At 40.2% G+C, this 20,870-nt stretch overlaps 3 protein-coding genes and 5 non-coding genes across 9 annotated transcripts; 7 read left to right on the top strand and 1 right to left on the bottom strand.

Moving 5' to 3' along the window:
• Positions 1-1,779: 1,779 nt before the first annotated feature.
• hyal3 (hyaluronidase 3) lies at positions 1,780-14,728 on the top strand. 2 transcript variants are annotated; one of them, XM_072367549.1, is made up of 7 exons: positions 1,780-1,928; positions 12,295-12,591; positions 12,831-13,266; positions 13,438-13,585; positions 13,713-13,839; positions 13,958-14,047; positions 14,133-14,728. In XM_072367549.1, exons 2-7 carry the CDS (start codon positions 12,322-12,324, stop codon positions 14,436-14,438), a joined length of 1,377 nt encoding a protein of 458 aa, XP_072223650.1. In that variant the 5' UTR covers positions 1,780-1,928; positions 12,295-12,321; the 3' UTR covers positions 14,439-14,728. The 2 variants fall into 2 exon arrangements, with proteins under 2 accessions (XP_072223650.1, XP_072223649.1); XM_072367548.1 differs by lacking the exon at positions 1,780-1,928 and adding an exon at positions 6,957-7,116.
• LOC140272520 (U5 spliceosomal RNA) lies at positions 3,321-3,436 on the top strand. The gene has a single exon (XR_011907933.1). It is a non-coding gene; the product is annotated as a U5 spliceosomal RNA (small nuclear RNA).
• On the top strand, positions 4,061-4,176 carry LOC140272519 (U5 spliceosomal RNA). Its single transcript, XR_011907932.1, has one exon. It is a non-coding gene; the product is annotated as a U5 spliceosomal RNA (small nuclear RNA).
• On the top strand, positions 4,802-4,917 carry LOC140272521 (U5 spliceosomal RNA). The gene has a single exon (XR_011907934.1). It is a non-coding gene; the product is annotated as a U5 spliceosomal RNA (small nuclear RNA).
• On the top strand, positions 5,555-5,668 carry LOC140272527 (U5 spliceosomal RNA). The gene has a single exon (XR_011907940.1). It is a non-coding gene; the product is annotated as a U5 spliceosomal RNA (small nuclear RNA).
• LOC140272534 (U5 spliceosomal RNA) lies at positions 6,295-6,408 on the top strand. Its single transcript, XR_011907946.1, has one exon. It is a non-coding gene; the product is annotated as a U5 spliceosomal RNA (small nuclear RNA).
• Positions 8,926-10,355, top strand: naa80 (N-alpha-acetyltransferase 80, NatH catalytic subunit). The gene is made up of 2 exons (XM_072367190.1): positions 8,926-10,095; positions 10,168-10,355. Exons 1-2 carry the CDS (start codon positions 9,309-9,311, stop codon positions 10,353-10,355), a joined length of 975 nt encoding a protein of 324 aa, XP_072223291.1. The 5' UTR covers positions 8,926-9,308.
• Positions 14,729-15,122: 394 nt separating the features above from the next.
• Positions 15,123-19,336, bottom strand: LOC140272189 (uncharacterized). Its single transcript, XM_072367550.1, has 4 exons — positions 18,942-19,336; positions 16,033-16,174; positions 15,728-15,946; positions 15,123-15,475 (listed from the first exon to the last, which is right to left on the bottom strand). Exons 2-4 carry the CDS (start codon positions 16,166-16,168, stop codon positions 15,339-15,341), a joined length of 492 nt encoding a protein of 163 aa, XP_072223651.1. The 5' UTR covers positions 16,169-16,174; positions 18,942-19,336; the 3' UTR covers positions 15,123-15,338.
• Positions 19,337-20,870: the final 1,534 nt, after the last annotated feature.

Genomic DNA, 20,870 nt, shown 5'->3' with positions numbered 1-20,870 from the left:
ATTAAAAAACCTGAGTTTCAGCACCAGTTAATAGGAAATGTATTCAATAAACCGTTTTCTGTTACGGTAGCTATTTTCTTGTCTATTTAACCACTTCACCTAATTTTATATACAGTAGACCACGTTTACTGTTCAGAATTATTGCTTCAGACATGTACAAATCTGTCGGTGCCCTTCCACAATCAATGAAGAAACTCAACTTATCTCTGAAATGGCTTGAAACTGACCAAAGTTTAATGGCGTCCCATAGTGTTTATTCAGCATCGAACTGCTTTTGATTATTTATTCATTTTGATGTTTTAAGTCATGGATAAAAAAAAGATGGCACCCTTTAGTGGATCTTTTGTGGCAATCGCTGCCAACAAGCGATCTCTGCACTTCGTGATGAGACGTCTGCGTTTAGCAGAAGGTGGTTTGGCCCACTCTTCCTGAGCAAACTGCTTAAGCTACATCGAGTTTGAGGGGTGGTGTCTCCACGCTGTGTTTTTCAGAGCTTTCCATGAGTTTTCATTAGGATAAAGATCTGGGCTCATGAAGGGCCATTTAAGTAAAGTCCAGTGTTTTGGGGTTTTTTTTGTCATTATTTGACATGTTTTTAGCTGTTTGTTCTGGATCGTTATCCTGTCGGAGGACCCATGACTTGGGACTGAGGCTGAGCTTTCTGACTCTGGGCAACATGTTTCACTCCAGGACACCCTGGCAGTCTTCAGACTTCATTGTGCCCTGCACAGATTGAAGTTTCCTCGTGCCAAATACAGCAAAAGAACCCCAAAACAAAACTGAGCCCCTTCCATGTTTCACACTTGGTATGGTGTCCTTTTAAATTAAAATTTTTCCTTCTTTTCTGAAGCATAGAGCTGATGTGACTGGCTAAAAAGCTCCAGTTTTGTCTTACCGAATTCAGGTCTGGTTTTTTTTGTCTGTTGTGGAGCCGTCTTCTTCATGGAGCCTGTTATTGTTCAAAATGCAGCAGATGGTGCGACCTGAAAGTGACGTACCTTGACCTTTGTGTTGAATGCTTTTCGATGGTTCCCCTCGACTCTTTTTATACCATCCGCACTATACTTCTGATCAACCTGAGATTGCATTTCACTTTCGTGTCCACATCCTGGGAGGTTGGCAGCAGTCCCATGAACCTTTTAATATTGGCAACTGTGATCACAGGAACATGAAGCTGCTTGGAGATTGTCTGAAAGCCTTTACCTTTGACATGGACATTTATAATCTTCTTTCTGAGCTCCTCAGACAGCTCTCTCTCTTTTGCTTTTTCTGGGCCATGTTCAGTGTGGTGCATAGAATGATACCAAGCTACACAGTAGCATGTTTCTTTCCCCTTTAAATAGGCTGAAGGGCTGATGAAAAGCTTGAGGGCACTTGTGATACTAAAAGGTTAAACACTTGGCTTGAAACATGACTATAATGCTAGGATTAATAGTCTCTTCATGGGGACCAACAAATCTCTCCGTCCATTTTTTATACCCGCTTAATCTAACTCAGGGTCACAGGGGGGCTGGAGCCTATTCCAGCTGTCAGTGGGCGAGAGGCCAGCCCATCACAGGGCCACATAGAGACAAATGTGACACATATCTTAGCATAGTGAACTGCTTTTCAGAAGAAATGAAGCATTGTTTCAGAGATGTGTAAGGGCACAGCGCCTGTAATTGTGTCCTTTTGTAATACCCCTCCCATCCGCAGGGGGCAGTCATGAAATCCCTGATCTGAGAAAGGATCACCAACAACATTTCCTCCCGTTACAGACCCAGCATTGTTTGACGGTCGGGAACTGACTCTAGAGCAGACACTGGACGGCTTATCGGCTTTTGTGGCTGTGCAGTAAGAGTTAAAGCTGACCGTAGATCAGTTGTGAGTCAAAACCGAGCGATTTCGCAGGAGAACGTGCACCGGCGTCAAACTGCGAGACTAAAAATGTAGGTAACATTACAGTGTGGTAAAACTGTTGAACTTTTCTGTAGAATAGAGGGTAAATAAGTAACAGCTACATATATCTAATCAGAACCACTGGCCTGCATGCATGTGGCTGCTCATTTTGTATGCTTACCTTAAAAGGAAATGTAAGACAGGAGTTTATCAGAGAGTGTAAAAGCTTTGCTGTCTGTGGAGGGTCATGAATAATTGTTTCCTGCTAACTAACAGGACCACACATTACTAAAAGCTGGATGTCTGCCGTGTTACAACAGTTCAGACGACAGAAGATATGTTTTGTTTGAGAAATAACTAGATTTATCTGAAAATGTATGAATTTAAAATAAGAATAATAAAGTGACAAAATAATATATGTCACAGTCCTGATATATATGTTTAATGATATACAACTCCAAAACCAGCGAGGTTCGTTCCCCTTCGTTGTGGAGCATCAGTTGTAGATTTTGTCCAAGAAAACGACTTTGAAAAATGCCTTTTCTTTACTGTAATTTCCAAACTAACTTCCTGTTAGTTTGTTAGTTGTAAAAGTTCATTTGGAAAACCAGACAAGCAAGAACGTTTCAGTCAAAATGATTGAACCACCATAAAGAAAGCAAATTAATGTTTGCTGTATTAAAATATGACTACGGTATCACACGTTCTTCTTTATTAGTACACATCTTGGAATTCTTGTATTCGCCTGCTTGATCTCCCTCTGCATGTAACTTCTATGGTTTCTACTGCGCATGTGCGATGTGTCTTGCTTTCATAAAAAGTGAAAATTGATTTCAATTTGGTACCTATGGTCACTGTTTCAAACTGATATGTATTTATTCCTGTATATTAAGGTTACAATAGAGAAAAATACTAGATGGAAAGGGTTACTTTTGTCATTACTGGTCAGCTCAGAGACTCATACACGTATATGTACGTTTATGGGTCAGATGGTGACTTCGCTCTTGGAAGCGCTTTCTGCGCACGCGTACAATGTTTTGTATTAACGCAGATTAAAGCGCTTTTCCCCAAAGTTACGAAATAATTTGGACCTCTTCCTGTCATTCCGTCGCATGATACAACCAAGGTTTTGTTTGTCTTTTTGTTTTTTAACAGGAACCTTTTTATAAGTTAGAGGCGTGGCCTTGGTTGCAATTTTCCCACAATGCATAGTGTGCCTGTAGTCTATATTGTTGATTATATATATATATATATATATATATATATATATATATATATACTTGTTTGACTCTGAATTTCTTTATTTTGTGTTATTTGACAAAGTGAAGTCTTTTTTATTCGTAACATTTTATATACCATTAAAATAACATGTGAAACTGAACCGTGACAGAGGAGTGTATGACGGGAGTATTAATACCTGTCCATAGCATTAGGAAGCTAATACACTCTTGTTTCTTTTCAGATCGTATAAATCTTTCGCCTTTTACTAAAGATTTCCGTGGATAGGAACAAAAAGAGTTTTATTCAATTTTTTGATGCCCTGCTGAAAAGTGGGGCTTTCTAAACATGTTGAATGTTAAATTGTTCTTTTACCTTCTCATTTTCTTACTTAGTATATCAGTTTTTACTAGTTGACAGAGTCCCGTCTAGACGAGTTGTCAGTCCATCACAGGGCGTAACACACAATTTAGACTCACCAGTTAACCTGACATGCCTGTCTTTGGACGGTGGGACATAAATACGTATTGATGCGTTTATGGGTCAGATGGTGACTTCGCCCTTGGAAGCGTTTGCTGCATAAGTATACAGTATTTTACATTAACGCGGAATAAAGTGCTTTATACCAAAATAATTTGAACCTCTTCGTATCGTTTACACGTCGCATGATACAAACAAGGTTTTGTGTTTTAACAGGAACACTTTTTTTTAAGTTGGAGGCGTGGCCTTGGTTGCAATTTCCCCACGATGCATAGTGTGCCTGTAGTCTTTATTGTTGATTTTATGTATATATATATATACTTGTTTGACTCTGAATTTCTTTATTTTGTGTTATTTGACAAAGTGAAGTCTTTTTTATTCGTAACATTTTATATACCATTAAAAATAATATGTGAAACTGAACCGTGACAGAGGAGTGTATGACGGGAGTATTATAACCTGTCCATAGCATTAGGAAGCTAATACACTCTTGTTTCTTTTCAGATCGTATAAATCTTTCGCCTTTTACTAAAGATTTCCGTGGATAGGAACAAAACGAGTTTTATTCAATTTTTTGATGCCCTTCTTAAAAGTGGGGCTTTCTAAACATGTTGAATGTTAAATCGTTATTTTACCTTCTCATTTTTCTTACTTAGTATATCAGTTTTTACTAGTTGACAGAGTCCCGTCTAGACGAGTTGTCAGTCCATCACAGGGCGTAACACACAATTTAGACTCACCAGTTAACCTGACATGCCTGTCTTTGGACGGTGGGACGTAAATACGTATTGATGCGTTTATGGGTCAGATGGTGACTTCGCCCTTGGAAGCGTTTGCTGCATAAGTATACAATATTTTACATTAACGCTGAATAAAGTGCTTTATACCAAAATAATTTGAACCTCTTCGTATCGTTTACACGTCGCATGATACAAACAAGGTTTTGTGTTTTAACAGGAACACTTTTTTTTAAGTTGGAGGCGTGGCCTTGGTTGCAATTTCCCCACGATGCATAGTGTGCCTGTAGTCTTTATTGTTGATTTTATGTATATATATATATACTTGTTTGACTCTGAATTTCTTTATTTTGTGTTATTTGACAAAGTGAAGTCTTTTTTATTCGTAACATTTTATATACCATTAAAAATAATATGTGAAACTGAACCGTGACAGAGGAGTGTATGACGGGAGTATTAATACCTGTCCATAGCATTAGGAAACTAATACACTCTTGTTTCTTTTCAGATCGTATAAATCTTTCGCCTTTTACTAAAGATTTCCGTGGATAGGAACATAAAGAGTTTTATTCAATTTTTTGATGCCCTGCTGAAAAGTGGGGCTTTCTAAAATTGTTGAAAGTTAAATTGTTCATTTACCTTCTCATTTTCTTACTTAGTATATAAGTTTTTGTCAGTTGATAGAGTCCCGTCTAGATGAGTTGTCAGTCCATCACAGGGTGTAACACACAATTTAGACTCACCAGTTAACCTGACATGCCTGTCTTTGGACGGTGGGACATAAATACGTATTGATATGTTTATGGGTCAGATGGTGACTTCGCGCTTGGGAGCGTTTGCTGCATAAGTATACAATATTTTACATTAACGCTGAATAAAGTGCTTTATACCAAAATAATTTGAACCTCTTCGTATCGTTTACACGTCGCATGATACAACCAAGGTTTTGTGTTTTAACAGGAACACTTTTTTTTAAGTTGGAGGCGTGGCCTTGGTTGCAATTTCCCCAAGATGCATGGTGTGCCTGTAGTCTTTATTGTTGATTATATCATTTTATATATATATATATATATATATACTTGTTTGAGTCTGAATTTTTTAATATTGGGTTGTTTCACAAAGTGAAGTCTTTTTTATTCGTAACATTTTATATACCATTAAAATAACATGTGAAACTGAACCGTGACAGAGGAGTGTATGACGGGAGTATTAATACCTGTCCATAGCATTAGGAAACTAATACACTCTTGTTTCTTTTCAGATCATATAAATCTTTCGCCTTTTACTAAAGATTTCCGTGGATAGGAACAAAAAGAGTTTTATACAATTTTTGATGCCCTGCTGAAAAGTGGGGCTTTCTAAATATGTTGAAAGTTAAGTTGTTCTTTTACCTTCTCATTTTCTTACTTAGTATATAAGTTTTTGTCAGTTGATAGAGTCCCATCTAGATGAGTTGTCAGTCCATCACAGGGCGTAACACACAATTTAGACTCACCAGTTAACCTGACATGCCTGTCTTTGGACGGTGGGACATAAATACGTATTGATATGTTTATGGGTCAGATGGTGACTTCGCGCTTGGGAGCGTTTGCTGCATAAGTATACAATATTTTACATTAATGCTGAATAAAGTGCTTTATACCAAAATAATTTGAACCTCTTCGTATCGTTTACACGTTGCATGATACAACCAAGGTTTTGTGTTTTAACAGGAACATTTTTTTTAAGTTAAAGACGTGGCCTTGGTTGCAATTTTCCCACAATGCATAGTGTGCCTGTAGTCTTCATTGTTGATTTTATATATATATATATATAATATATATATATTTCAACTTGTTTGATTCTGATGTTTTTATGTTGTGTTATTTGACAAACTGAAGTCTTTTTATTCATAAAATTTTATATACCATTAAAAATAAATGTGAAACTGATTCGTGACAGAGGAGTGAGCATTAGCAACTGTCCTTAGTAATATCAGTACACCCTTAATTCTCATCAAATTGTGTAATTTTTTTGCCTTTTATTAAATATTTCCTTGGAGGGAAATAATAAGAGATTAATTCAGTTTTTTTATGCCTTTCTGAAAAGTGGGGCTTTTAACAATGTGATATTTTAAATATGTAGAATTAAAAATTGATGAGATAATCAGAATTCCATTATGATGTAAGTTGTTGGCCATGGCTTCATGTAACTATATTTTGGAATAAATAAAGTGTTCTTTCATCACTTTACTGTCAAATCAGGACATGGATGAATTTGACAAATTAAAACAAATTTCAATACTCAACTTAAACCTGGAGTTCCTCATGATGCTTCATCGATACGTGAAACTACCACTGAGTTTCTGTAACCTGCAAAACGTTGTGAAGTTTAATATTGAAACCAAAGTTTAAACTGGGGAGGATAAAGACGGAATTCGATGTGAAAACGTTGCAAGGCTGAAGCGCTTCTGATATACTGAATATTGTAACACGTGTAGGACTGAAGCTGTAACAGGACAGCGACAGCTGGATGCAGATTTCAGAAAAAAGACAAATGATTGCTTTTAATTCTTTAAGGCCCTACGAATATATATAAACAAATAATATGGGTTTATTTTCTGAAGAAAAGAAACAATTGCTTTGAAATAAAAACAGACAACTCGTATGTCCTAAGTGTCACTTTCATGAAGTGTAGTTCTTCATCCTCTATGTGATAATCAGTCAACTACCAGTTTCCTGTTGCATGACATTGCGTTGGGTAGTCCTTGACAAGTTCAGAACTGTTTCTCAGTCAGCTTTTAGGCTTTGACTTTTCCCCCTCGGTAAGTCAGTATTTTTGTTTATCTTTTGTTCTTTCTTTTATATACGCAGCAAAATAATTAATTCAAGGCTGTTTGGACCTGTGCAGTTAGTCTAAGCAAGCAGATCACATCTTTGATCGTTTACTGACTCTTGAACGTTTGTTCACAGCAGTTAGGTTTCCTCAGCTCTGTCATTCTGCCTCTTTCTGGGGATTTTAAGGCCTAATCATGATAACTTGAGGGGAAAAAAATGCATTCTTCTTTTTGCCGCAGCTTTTGGTGCCATAGCTTTGTATGGTTACATTAATCGTATCAGCATGACTATACTTAAGCATGTCTCGGCTCACTTTTTCGAATCAAAATGGCAGCATTCGACATTATGGACCTCTAACATGATGTGGTCAGAATTATGAATATGGGCATCAATGTATAAATAACATTCAGATTAGCTCGAATGATTCACAAGAACAAGACAAAGCTGCTGAATTCAGTATATTTTAAGGATGAAGTGTGTGCTTACTGAAGAACACTTCAGCTTTTTTGTGCAACTGTGTGGTAAAATGTGTGAGATAACGATTACTTCCGCTTTAAGAATGATAACTGCATTTAAAGATCTGTTGGCTGGATAGCATTCTGACAATTATATAAACTATACATATATATGGATGTATGTCTGCTCAAACATATATGTGTGTATATATGAGAATCAGTGTTGGCTGTTAGGGACTTTAAGCCAAATAAATGTTTCTTTAAATAAGCAGTGGGTTTTGACACTGTCAACACTCGTGTATTATATAGGTTTAATTTTCACTGTCATTGTCTTCATTTTCTTCAAATTGGGCAGCAGTTAGATCCATGTGAGTTCAGCCAAAGATAACACGATGCAGCAGGTAACACAGAATTACGGGCAGAACATACAGAAAATTACAGCTTTTATTACTTAATCAGGCACCCTCTGTCCTCAGCCTGCTGTCGTAATTACACAGTGGACACAAAGTTGGAGTTGTGTTTTGTATAGTTAAAGAGAAGCGTTCCTTCAAGCTTTTAGCATAAAGCCCTTCCTTATATCGCAACCAAAACGCTCCATGTGATCAGTCAATATAGGTTTCTGAGATAAATGCCAGTCAGCATGCGCAGGCTGGCTGGAAAAAGCATCTTTTTGCAGGCGCTCCACCGTAGTGTCCTCTGACACTTCTGCATGCCTGATGGGTGGAAATGTCGAAACAACTGAGCATGTCTTCAGCACAAGTGTTGCAAAAAGTAAAAAGTCTGGCGTGAAGCTGAAAAACATGGACTTTGTGCTCAATAAATGTGACCAGGATGTGTAAAATGTTCATTGTAATGCAATTTGCCTTTGATGTTCTAATGAATTTTATTGTACGTTTTCACTAAACTTCAGAGTTCTGGTGTGGCAGCAAATGAATATCTATCTTGAAGACACTTTTTAGCACATTGAGCTCACGCAATGCTGTTGAAATCCATCATAACGAGTTTGTTGTTGAGAATTTAAAAAAAAACAAGTGTGCGGTTAGTTTATGATGACTGTTAAAGGAGGCATGTACAAGTCTACATGTCAAGTAGTAAGAAAAGTACTGGGAATTACTTGTTGAACTAAAACCACATTTAATGTATTAATGACTCAGTCAGCTTTAAAGAATAAAGAATGGATCCAGCCTCTAATGTTTTGTTTTTTTGGGGGTTTTTTTTGTTTTGTATTTTGAATGTTTTTTGTCTGTCAACTTGTTTACTTTTGGAAATTGTGATAGTTTTTCAACAATATTCTTGTACCATTAACATTAAACCACCAATTGAAAATATAATTGACATATTGATCAACTCTGAGGATAATTAGAACAAATTATCTCCCTACTTGGAGCTCCACTGCATCTGTTTTTTGGAGGTCTGCAAGAGAGAGAGGAGAAGCAGTGAAGGTTAAAATCCAAAGCGAATAGATTAGAAGGAGATCATCACTCTAGTTTTATCCTCTGGCATGCGTCTCCTTTTACAGCAGATCTTAGGGGCTGTAAGCAGGCAGGATGGTTACACATTTAACTCTGATGTCAAGAAAACAAAACTCTGGTTTATCTGGTTAAGTTTCCAAAGACAAGCAAGTTCTGTAATGCAGAATTGTGTTATGAAATTAACCAAAAATACTTAGGGGCTGCACGTTCAAAAGCTTGTCTAACATTGTCACACACAGTTGTAGAACTTGAATGAAGACTGACTTAAACCCTGATCATCACAGGTCTGAACCCATAATATCCTCAAATCCCAAACTGGACAGTGGAGATGAGCTGAATGTTGATCCACACCCTGTCCCACCTCCACGCTGTCGGACAAAACACGAAGAAAACCTCTCGACACTGGATGGAGAAGCGGAAGAGAAGCCACACGTGGACTCTGAGCAGCCAGAGAGGATCCGTGCGGTTCCGATCCACCAGCGCCCAGACCTGCTGGTTCCCTGTGCAGACCTGGTGAACTCGGAGTGGCAGAGGAGCCAGGCCGCCCGGGTCCACTCCCTCCAGAAGTCCTGCTCAGAGTTTCCCGTCTGCCTGGTTCTCCTCCAGGGCCACAGAGGGACGGAGAGGCTACTCGGCCACGCTCGGCTATCCAGAGTCACAGGTCACAGCAGCAGCCTGTTTGTCGAGTCCGTAGTTGTGTCCAAGGAGGAGCGGGGGAGGGGCTACGGCCGGACTCTGATGGAGGAGACTGAACGCTACGCAAAACGCAGAGGGTTCAAGCGTCTGTGCCTGACTACCCACGATAAGCAGCACTTCTACGCCCACCTTGGCTATGTGCTGTCCACGCCGGTGCAGAGCACAGGCGCCGTGATGGCGTTTGTTCCCATGGAGATGCTCATGAGGCTCTCCAGATTCCCAAATGAAGAGGCGAGCACACGAAAACAAACACTAACACAGACGGAAGCTCAAGTATCACAAGACAACAGAGACTCAGGCGGTGCGTCTGTTGTTGGGTCATCTTTTAGTTTACCTCCTCCACCTCCTCCTCCTCCTCCCTCCATCCCCACCCCTCCACCCCCACCTCTTCCCTCCATAGCCAACCTTCCACCACCACCACCTCCTCCCTCCATCTCCACCCCTCCACCACCACCTCCTCCCTCCATCTCCACCCCTCCACCACCTCCCCCCTCCATCCCTCCTCCGCAGTCTGCAGAGCAGCTTGTAGTTCAAACTCTGACTGAGACTCCCTACAGAGACGCCAAAGGAGTTTCCATCTTTTGGATGAACAAGGACATTTGACGAACGCAGTCGGGGAGTTCACTCACCCACACACATGAATAGAAATAAGCACAGACATGTTGCACTGAGAGAAAAAGAACAACAGTGATGGCGGAAAGAGCAAACCAAGGAAACACATGTCAGTGAACTTTGTTTCACCAACTATGATGACCACAAAGAGACAAGAACAACTACAGAAAGAACTCCAGAAACATGAATGGTGATGTGAAAAAACAGGAGGACAATGGCCGGTGGACACAGAAGGATTTTTTGGAATTTGAAAGGTTGCAAATGGACACAAGATGGCCACAAAGAGTTGTTGAATACTGGGGCTGGAACTTATCTCAGCTGTCATTGGGCGAGAGGCGAGGAACACCCCGGACGGGTCGCCAGTCCATTGCGGGCCCCAAAGAAATACAGAATAGGACAAAATCACAAAAAGAATAGCTTTTCTTACCTTGAATGTGCCTTGTTGAACTACATGAGAACCAACATTTATTAAAGGTTCAAAATATCTGTTAGCGATTTGAAATATGTTGGTGAAACATTGTGGAAATAAAGACAATTTGATAAGCGGGTCATTTGATTTGTGTTTATTTTTGCATCAGTTTAGCTATTTTAGCTGTTGCGAAAGATTAGATTTCAATGTAATGACAGTGTATGACACTGTATTTTGTTATTTATGTAAAATAATAACAAATCTAAACAGAATTTGCTCACTGTTATTGGCATTTGGAACATATATTTGACTGCCGAATCTATAGCAACAAGGAAACCTTCTACGTGTTTCCTGTTGCATGTCTGCTGGTAGTTTCTGCCTCCCTCTGCAGCACATTTCAAGCTCTTTTAAGTCTCCAGGGCTTCCTTTGCAATGACAAACATAAGCTCTCTCTTATGTTGTTCTAAGCAGTTTAGATCAAACTTCTTGCCAGTTTAAAACGGATCTATCTATCCCTTTTTTTTTTAAAGTCTTTTGTCCTGCTGGATGTGCTTCAGAGATCCCAGTTTTCTGATCTTCATCAACATAATCCTGTGGAATGGTTTTTTATTCTTCTAATCTCATCAGTCTTCCACCCCATCAGGACCAGAGGCAACGAATCAGCACCACAACATGACAGAGCCTCCACCCTGTGTTACTGTCCTCATGTTAGTGTCCTCATGGGCTTCGTTTTGTCATCTGTAAATCATCTATTTCATGGAATATTTTGCCAAAAAAGAGTTTTTGCAAGCATTAGTCCCTTTCACATTGGTCTTTTTTACTAATGTTTCTTCTTAGTTTCTTGTCCTTTTAGCATCTTCACATTTTATTGATGGTGAAATTTCTTGATCACAGAGCACTGAGGATTTCAAGATCTTCGGTGATTGCCTTGCAGCCTTTGGAATTGTTATGCTTTCTGATAATGAGGGGAAACACTGATTATTTTACTGCTTTTACATCTCTACAGTACTTAGAGTGCAGTTCTCTTAAATGGGTTCTGAAAACAGCGTCTTTGATGCTTTCAGATCTTTATGAAAAATGCTGGGAACAATCAGTGCCTTTTTAAGTACTAAATCCATAAATCATGGCTCAGTTTACATGTGGAATTAAAATTGGGTAAATCTAGTATTAATTGCTTTCTTTGAGGAAGTCATTCAAAGTCATCAAAAGAGCGCCAATATTTTTGTCCAGACTTTTATGTGTATTTATTGAATTATTTCAGGCCTTTTTTTTCTACATCAGTTACTTTTTTAATTTAATATTATCATGATACTCAGGTTTAAGAATTAATTTGATTTGGTTTAATAAAACTGTTTTGTTGAATTTTTTTTTCTGAAGCCATCTTAAATTCATGCCTTAACATATTATGAGTGCCAATGATTTTGAGCAGCACTTCCAGCATATGTTCATTTAGTCTACTACCTGAATGTAGAAAAGCTCCTCTTCAGTAAATCATACAGGATCACTTCTCTCTCCCGTCAGGAAGGGCACATCGCTGGGTGAGCAGTCATGGCGCTGTGTCATCTGCTCCTCCTCCTGCTCCTCCTCCTGCTCCTGCTCATGTCTCCATTCTGCGGCACCTCCCTGTCGCCGATGCCCACCAATCGCAGCGTCTTTGTCAATAGCCCGCTGCCGGTTGCGGGTCCAATCCTGCAGGACCGGCCCTTCGTCGTGGTGTGGAACATGCCCACCGCAAACTGTCAGAAACGCCACAACATCCTGCTGGACCTGGAGAAATTTGATATCATAGAGAACCAGAGGCAGCACTTCCAGGGAGAGGTGATTGAATGACTCAGGGGGAGCATAATGTCACCTGTGGGATGTCAAATGTTCTTACATTCATACGTTCCTTTTGTATTTCAGTTTTAATCAAGATTTTACATTGAAACAGGCTTCACAGGGGTGTAAAAGCAGTAGCCAAACAGTAAATGTGCAACAGAACTAAAACAGCAAGTTTAAAGAGGCTAAAAAGCCTGTTTAGTGATACATTTTTATAGTCCAGTGGTTATATCTTCCAGAAAATGACCATCTTCTATCGAGACCGGCTGGGGACATATCCGTACCTCTCCCACGATGGCAGGAGGGTGAACGGAGGAATCCCCCAGCTTGCTGATCTCGCAGCTCATCTTTCCCTCGCAGTGACGCAGCTGTCCGTTATGCTGCGTCCAGACTTCTCTGGTTTGGCCGTCGTCGACTGGGAGGAGTGGCAGCCACTGTGGGCGAGCAACTTTGGATCCAAGATGAAGTACCGGAGGCTGTCCAAGCAGCTGGTGAGACAGGAAAGGCCGGATTTGCTGGAAAATGCCGTGAAGTTGTTGGCGAAGCAAAAATTTGAGGAGAGCGCTAAGAGATTTATGGAGGAGACGATGCGGCTGGCTGTCAGACATCGTCCCAAAGGATTCTGGGGGTTTTATGGTTTCCCCTTCTGCTTTAATAAACACAAGAGAAAGACAGGTAGGGCAAGCATGATCTAGTTCGGTCTACTTATATCTGACAATTGTACAGTTTGTGAATCACTTTGTGATGGAATAATGCTGCTGATTAGCATTAAAGTCAACAAGCCTAAAGTTTAAGTCTGACAAATTTCATTTTAAAAACGCTCACGTGTGTTTTGTGTGTGATCAGATAAAACCTACACAGGACGTTGCCACAGAGGGAACAGGCAGCACAATGACCAACTGTCCTGGCTCTGGACTCAGTCCACGGCTCTTTACCCCAGCATCTACCTGCCGCAGAGGCTGGCAGGGTCTGACGATGCAGCTCTGATGATCAGGTACTAACAGTTACATGAAAACATTTTCACCCAATGTCCCAAATTCACCCACAACTCTTCTAAAACCAAGGACAAAACCGTGTTTAGATTGCGATCACTGACGGTCAGCTCGGTCCTCTGCACTCAGACACAGACTTCTGGAGGCTTTGAGGGTGGCATCCCTTTGGCGTCACGGCAACAATACCCACCAGGCCACACCTGTGCTTCCGTATACCAGGCTGGCATTCACACACACGCTCAACTTTCTCAATAAGGTAGAAGCTCATAAACTTGTTCAAATCAACTTATTATAGTGAGAATACTAAATGTGTAGTTCAAACTTTAGGTAGTATGCAGCATGACTGATTTTTTTTTGTGTGTGTGCCTGAGTAGACAGACCTGGAGCACACACTCGGGGAGAGTGCATCACTCGGTGCAGCTGGAGTTGTGCTGTGGGGAGAGATGAAATTTGCCAAATCCAAGGTATGTAATTAGATTATTTAAGAAACCTTATTTGTGTGTGTTTCTGTGTCTTTGTGTAACCTCCTCATCTCCTTCCACCTTCCAGCAACAGTGCATTCTCCTCAAAGAATACATCCACAATGTTTTGGGTCCCTTTGTTCAGTCTCTCCGGTCAGACACACAGCGCTGCAGCCTTCAACTTTGCCATGGCAACGGGCGCTGCACCAGGCGACGCCCCAGCTCTGGTCGCAGGCTCTCATCAGCTTCTGCTCGCACCTCTGACCCGCACGAAGTCACCAACTCTACCAGCAGCGAATATTTTCACAAACACTTCATGTGTCTGTGCTACCCAGGCTGGACTGGACAGGGGTGTCAGGAGAAGAAGGGTGAGAGCAGGCAGAGGGATGATTAACCCGGGCCTTTCTGACACGGAGGTGTCAGTCACATTTCAGGGTTACATGGACCAAGCACACTTCCATAGTTGTAAGGCATCCAAATCCCTGCAGTCCCTAATAGCGATATTAAAAGAATCAGGAGTAATTCCGTGTAAATGTAACATTACATACACATATATATATATGTGTGTGTAAGATATTTGAAAAAATGTTAGATACGCATAAAAAAAACTAATACAAAAATGTAAAAGATTAGAAAAAACATAGGTTGGTCATAAAAATCCAATCATTAACGTTTTCTTTGCTTTTATCGTTGTGTTCTGGCCTCACTGATCTGGGTCTTTTTGTCACAGAAAACAACAGAATTTAATTATTTAAAATATCTTATTACTTGTTGGTGAAAATGAAGTGGGTAAAAAACACAATGTTTTTACTTAGAGTTGATGAAGAGGGTAGTTTTAGTTTGAGCTAATAATGCAAACAAACTCATCCTTGTAAAAGAGCCGTCTGGATTTACAAATGTAATGAGCTTTATTTACACGTTTTTATTCTGTGCTGTTGCTGTGTGTGAATAGTACGGAAACGAGTGGTACATTTCGAAAGATTGCTCAATAAACACGCCTTGTGTCAGCCAATGGCAACAAAGCAAAACAGTGCAATGTTATAAACCGCTTCTCGTCATTTCACCTGACCGAATATAACTGAATCATTCAAAATTCCTTTTCACAAAAAAATGGCTGGAGTGGGACACAGTGGAAATCTCTACATGAAACATGGATGAGACCATTTGGACAAATGTTTAAGAAAAATAATAAAAACCCACATGAAACACGGTTTCACATCACTTTTACAGCTTTTCACTCCCTGAATTGAATAAGTGCAGTTCATGTGTACATCGTGCAGCTCTGTGCACATCCTCATGCTCCTCCTCTCGTGGCCGTCAGGTTTTGTCTCAGCGCTTGTAGTTCTTGGATCAGCAACGACAGCTCGGTGGCTGCAGCCTCCTTCTCCTTCACTGCCTCGGTCAGCATCCGGATGGCCCCGCCTTGCTGGACTGGAAGAGGAACAGACACGGACTCTGAGTTCTTCCTGGGTCACAAATTCACTGAATTTGGTTTATTGCAACAACAGAAAATGATTGTCTTTAAACGACATGAACTGTAAATTGCCATATAAATGTTTGCTTCAAACCAATGCACTTGCCTCATAATTAAATGTGTAGCTTGAAATAATAAGACAACAAAATTAAAAGCCTTTCCTAATATGTAGGATGTGTCTTTAGGGGAAACAAAAGACATGCTATCACCTAAGAAGTAGAAGATGAGCAACACTGTCAGCAGAAGCAAAGTGATAATAGCACATCCCATGGCGTAGGCACGTGATGAAGTTGGTGTTAACATGTCCTGCAGACGGCTCTGCCATTTGCTGCTGAGTGGGTGTCCTCTTTGATTGACAGCTGTTACATCATGCGTGGACAGATTCCCGTTGGGCGATGGTGTGTAAGCAGGGCGAGGAGGCCTCATCCCTAAAATCACAGAACATGGAGACAGTCAGTATGTGTCTGTGGATCGTGTATGGATGTCTGTGGCTGGGTTAGGATTGTGTGTGTACCTTTGTGGCTGAGTTCGGGGTGTGTTCGGTGGAGGTCATTGATGGAGTCCACAGAGTGAAGCTCGATCTCGGTGAGATCTCTGTCGCTGACCCTGTAGAACTGAGGGGTGGTCTGGGAGGAAGGAGGCCTTGACATCTCTCCCTGTTACGAGGGGAAGTGAGGATGATGACGTGGTTTTTGACAGATGGATCAAAAGGGTGCTTAACTAGTCAACACCACCTTCAAGAGGTTTTTTTTTTCTGGTGCACAAGAGGTCTACGTACTTATAAAGCCCAAAGTCTCTCAAAGAAAAGACTGCTCTTGAACTGTCTTAAAAGCCTTGTAGGCAGTTATATCACTATCTGCAACATTTTCTCGATGACTGCATATGTGCTAGTTTGGCAAGCCCTCAAACATTGACTGGACATGCCCTTGCAGTCTATTATTAACTTACAAAAGCTACTTCTACTAACATAAAGTGTCATCATGCAGTTCTGGCATCTGAAAAATTAAAAACTTTTGCTTTTGCTTTTATATGCCACTTCCAAAGACCATTGGGAAAATCCTCTCTTGCCATAACTGTTTTCCTACAAACCAGAGTTATGACAACTGAATGTGAGGGACAGCCGCGAACAACAGATTTGAAACAAAGAAACAACAACTGAGAGAGGATTTATTGAGGTTTTATGTTGCCTTTGGGTCATCAGGTTAGGGATGCTGGTCATTAAACTCTTCAAGCTAATGCACAGTCAAGACAGTTGATGAGTAACTTCAGGTCTAAAGGGTGGTCCTACTGTTATCAATGTCAACGTATCATTTGTTGCATCACTAACTTGCTTTAATCTGGATATAGCCTCCTGCTACATGTATATAGCCACTCCTATTATAGTATATAGCTCCTTATTAGTTTAGTTACTGTTAATAGAATAAATATAACCACCTTAAATGTGTAGATACATCTGATCATCTGGTTAGTATGTGCACCTACTGATGAATACTTTTTCTTTTATTTCTTTTGCATTTTACGTGCAATTTTCTTTACCATTAGTTTTAGTGCAAAATAATACCCAGCACAAGTGTATTAAGTTTATATTATATACACTTATTCAAAAGCACTGGGGCAGTGAGCTATTCAAGCTTTAAAGTGTAACAAAAATATAAGTAATTTAGCTCTGCCCTCAGCAGATTGCACAATAACAAAAAATGACATTTTGCTGCTGAGTTGCAACACAACTCAAAGCATGTTCTATTTCATGCTTAACCACTAAATACCATAACAACCATCAGGAAATCATTAAGCAGCCCAGCTCAAGGTAAAGCTCAGTTTTGAGATCTAAAGTAAACTCTCACCAAAAAGAAAAATCTTAAAAGTACTTTATGGAACAGGCTCAAGGCAGCTCACTGTTACTGCTGGAAATAAGTATGGCTGCTGGCATCTAAGGAAGTAACCAACAATGCAGGGGCAAATCTCCCCTTTGTGAAAGCAAGTAGTAGTAGTAGTAGCAAAGTAAAGCGAGGCACAGACTGTGTGTTGAAGTGCGTACAGCCTGCATGATGTTGGACGTCACACCACTGTTCAGAGGTGCTGCGTTCAGCATTTTGACTGTCAGTATTCTGATAATCGTGGTGTCCAGTCAGTGATAAACTGGCACAAACAAATCTCTATGAGAACAATCATTTCCTGAATTAATCAATTATTTTCAAAATGAACACCAGCACGCTGATCGGAAGGAGTGAATTTGGCCAATGACACATCAAAGACTTGTCAATAAAATGGCATCTGTTGAAGTCAAACTGTTTTTTTTTCTTCATTTGGAGCCAAACTCTTGTGACTGTGATGGGGTACAGCAGTTTGACGTACTTCCTCATTGGTCACACAGTCTACAATAAACTGGAACTTCTCAGGTGAGGAATTTAAAGAGGCAGGAGAGGAAAACTAAAAGTTTTAGAATGCAGGTGAAAAGTAGTGCTACAGTAATTCAGAGAATTCTGAAGTTTGGGATGATAGGCAAATGTTTATCATGGCAAGACTGAAGTGTGGGACTCAAAAGGCAAACAGCCTTTAAATGCAGCTTGAACTTTTCAGCCAATTACTATTCCATCCATCCATTTTCAGTCCATCACAGGGCATACAGAGACAAACGAGACAAACAACCACATACTCTCACACTCACCCCTATGGACAATTTTAGAGACACCAATTCACCTAACATGCATGTTTTTGGACGGTGGGAGGAAGCCGGAGTAATCGGAGAGAACCCACGCATACACTGGGAGAAAATGCAAACACAGAAAGCCGGGAGTTGACTCACTTTTTCAATTATTTCCACACGCAATTACTTCATAACCTACTCTTGTCAAAACATTTGACAGTATATGAGAACCATGAGCTCTGAAACACCCAGATGGCTCCAGATTATAGGTGTTTTGTACAGTTTTAGAAGGGCAGCAGTGCACAATGGATTTTCCTAATTAATTTCATCATGTGAATTGTTGGATAGATACAAAACAGATACATTTTGTATGGGTTGTTTCAAAGAGTGGAATAAATATCAACCAAATCAGTATATATTAGGTCAAAATAATAAAAAAGATGGGTCACACTTGAAAGTGCAAAATAGATTGTCTTGGTCTGTTTGATGATAAAACACAAGTAGATAAATGATTTATCACAGCCATTATTGAAGCCTGTTATCAAACCCATAAAGGTACAATGCTGTTGGAATTTGAATCAAAGGCTAAAGGACAGAACAGGCTTCCACCTAATAAATGACTAACAGAATGAATGAATAGATGATTTACTCCGTGAATCTGTCTGACAACCTAATTCACCACCAAACCGACTCCACTCAAACTCAAGACACAAGACAGACAAGCAAAGAGTTTCGCTAGATGTTACTCTTCCATAAGACACTGCCAGTCCACTTACCTTCAGTCACTGTGAACAAATGCTCTGTTAGATTTTATGAGTCTGCCTGTTTCCTGTAGTCAGTTATTCCTCTTGTTCACTTCTAACATTTTGCACTAACAGGAGCACCAATAAACTGAATTGAATATCCACATATGCTCTCCAGGAGAAACATAGACATAGCCCAAAGTAATCCCAGCAGTGAAATGTGTTATTCCAGTAAAAGCCTTGACATCAAATCAAAGAAAAAGTGTACGTTTTTGCGTCTGGGTCCTACTCCACGTCCGTCGCTGAGCAAATGTAAGACGGTCAACTCTTCCCACTGCTAACTATGCTTGTGTCCAGAAATTCAGATTTAGCCCACCCCAGCTGCCCTGTGGGAGAGGTAGGGAGAGCTAGAGACATGGACAGACTGTGGAAGTTTTTTCAGCCTTGTTACCCCCCTCCAAACATGCACATACACACTCAGCTTCGCAGGCCCTCGGGGCCCAAAATAGCAGCAGATACACAGGGTTATTATTAGTTGCTCAGGCCAAAGGATGACTCAGTGACCTGGGTGGCAGGCATGAGGGGGTACACAGGGAAAAACAAACACACAGATAATCATATGAACAAATATCACTGTCAGGTGGGCAGCATCATCTGCCCAAAAAAACACCTCTGAATTTTAAGAAAATAATGGTTGTAAGAGTGTGTAAAAGAGCTTTAAGGATTTCTCTGGACAGTACGGCCAGAAACACAACCAAAAGTAAATATTCAGTCAATGAATTTATTTGTTTGGGACACACCATTCCACATCCTTCCTGTTTTTTGTTTTTCTCCTGAGCCTTTTAGTGGAAGCAACAAGTGTGGTTAGGGTTCAGATTGTGACATGATGCAAAAATCTTTGTTAGTAGTGATTTTATATTTCCTTGTTTCTTCTTTAGTATCTCTTTGTGAGTAATTTTTTGGATAATTTTGTTGTCCCTTTACTGACTTTTAAAAGTCAATACAACAACCCATGGACTCTGGCCCATATTCCCTTTATTCAGTGGGATTTGATGGCGGTGACACGTCTCAAAAAAGTTGGGACAGGACCGTGTTTACCACTGCATAGCATCTCTTCTTCTTTTAACAGCAGTTTGTAAATATCTGGGAACTGAGGAGACCGGTTGCTGGACCTTCGGGGGAGGAATCTTATCCTACTTCTGTCTGACATAGGATTCTAGCAGTTCAACAGTTGTTTGGTTGAACATATGTTGAGCCAAATCTTTTCAGACAGTCCAGCACCTAGACTCTTCTACTGCAAAGCTATGTGGTTGTAAATAGATGCAGGATCTTGTTGAGCATTGTCTTGTTGAAATGTGCAATGCCTTTCCTAAAGAAGATTTTATTTGAATGGGAGCACATGTTGCTCTAAAACCTGGAAAAACTTTTCAGCATTGCTTATATCTTCCCAGGTGTGTAAGTTACCAGTTCCATGGTCTGACCACAGTTTTCCACTTTGCATCAGTCAATTTCAAGTGAGCTTTGGTCCAGAGAACACTGAAATTTCTCCACGATTTATAGACAGTTTTTTGCAGGTTGCTGAACCCCTGCCCGCCTTTACTTGTGAGAGACTCTTCCTCTCTAAGGTCCTCCTTTTTACACCCAGTTGTAACTGAGGTTTTGCCATTTAATGCGCATAGTTGCAACATGTTCCTGCAGCTCTAGCTTTTCAAGACCGCTTACTTTTGTTGGCCGTGCCTAAACTTTCCTGAGATGCTGCCATTAAATTCAAGATGAGCTGATATTTTTCATGAAACCGTTACATTTCTTACATTCAACATCTGATGCTTAAAGTTTTCTATTTTCAATAAAACATTGGTTTACAGGATTTGCAAATCACTGCATTCTGTTTTTTTTTTTTTTTTTTAGAAATATCTTATACAGCATTCCCACTGTTCGGTAATGATGTGATTATTTGGTGCA

This window comes from Leuresthes tenuis, unplaced genomic scaffold (genome assembly GCF_036924035.1).
Source record: "Leuresthes tenuis unplaced genomic scaffold, fLeuTen1.0.hap1 SCAF_16, whole genome shotgun sequence".
NCBI classification, from domain to species: domain Eukaryota; kingdom Metazoa; phylum Chordata; class Actinopteri; order Atheriniformes; family Atherinopsidae; genus Leuresthes; species Leuresthes tenuis.
Note: the sequence above shows the minus strand (reverse complement) of the source record. Positions and strands in the feature narration are given on the sequence as shown.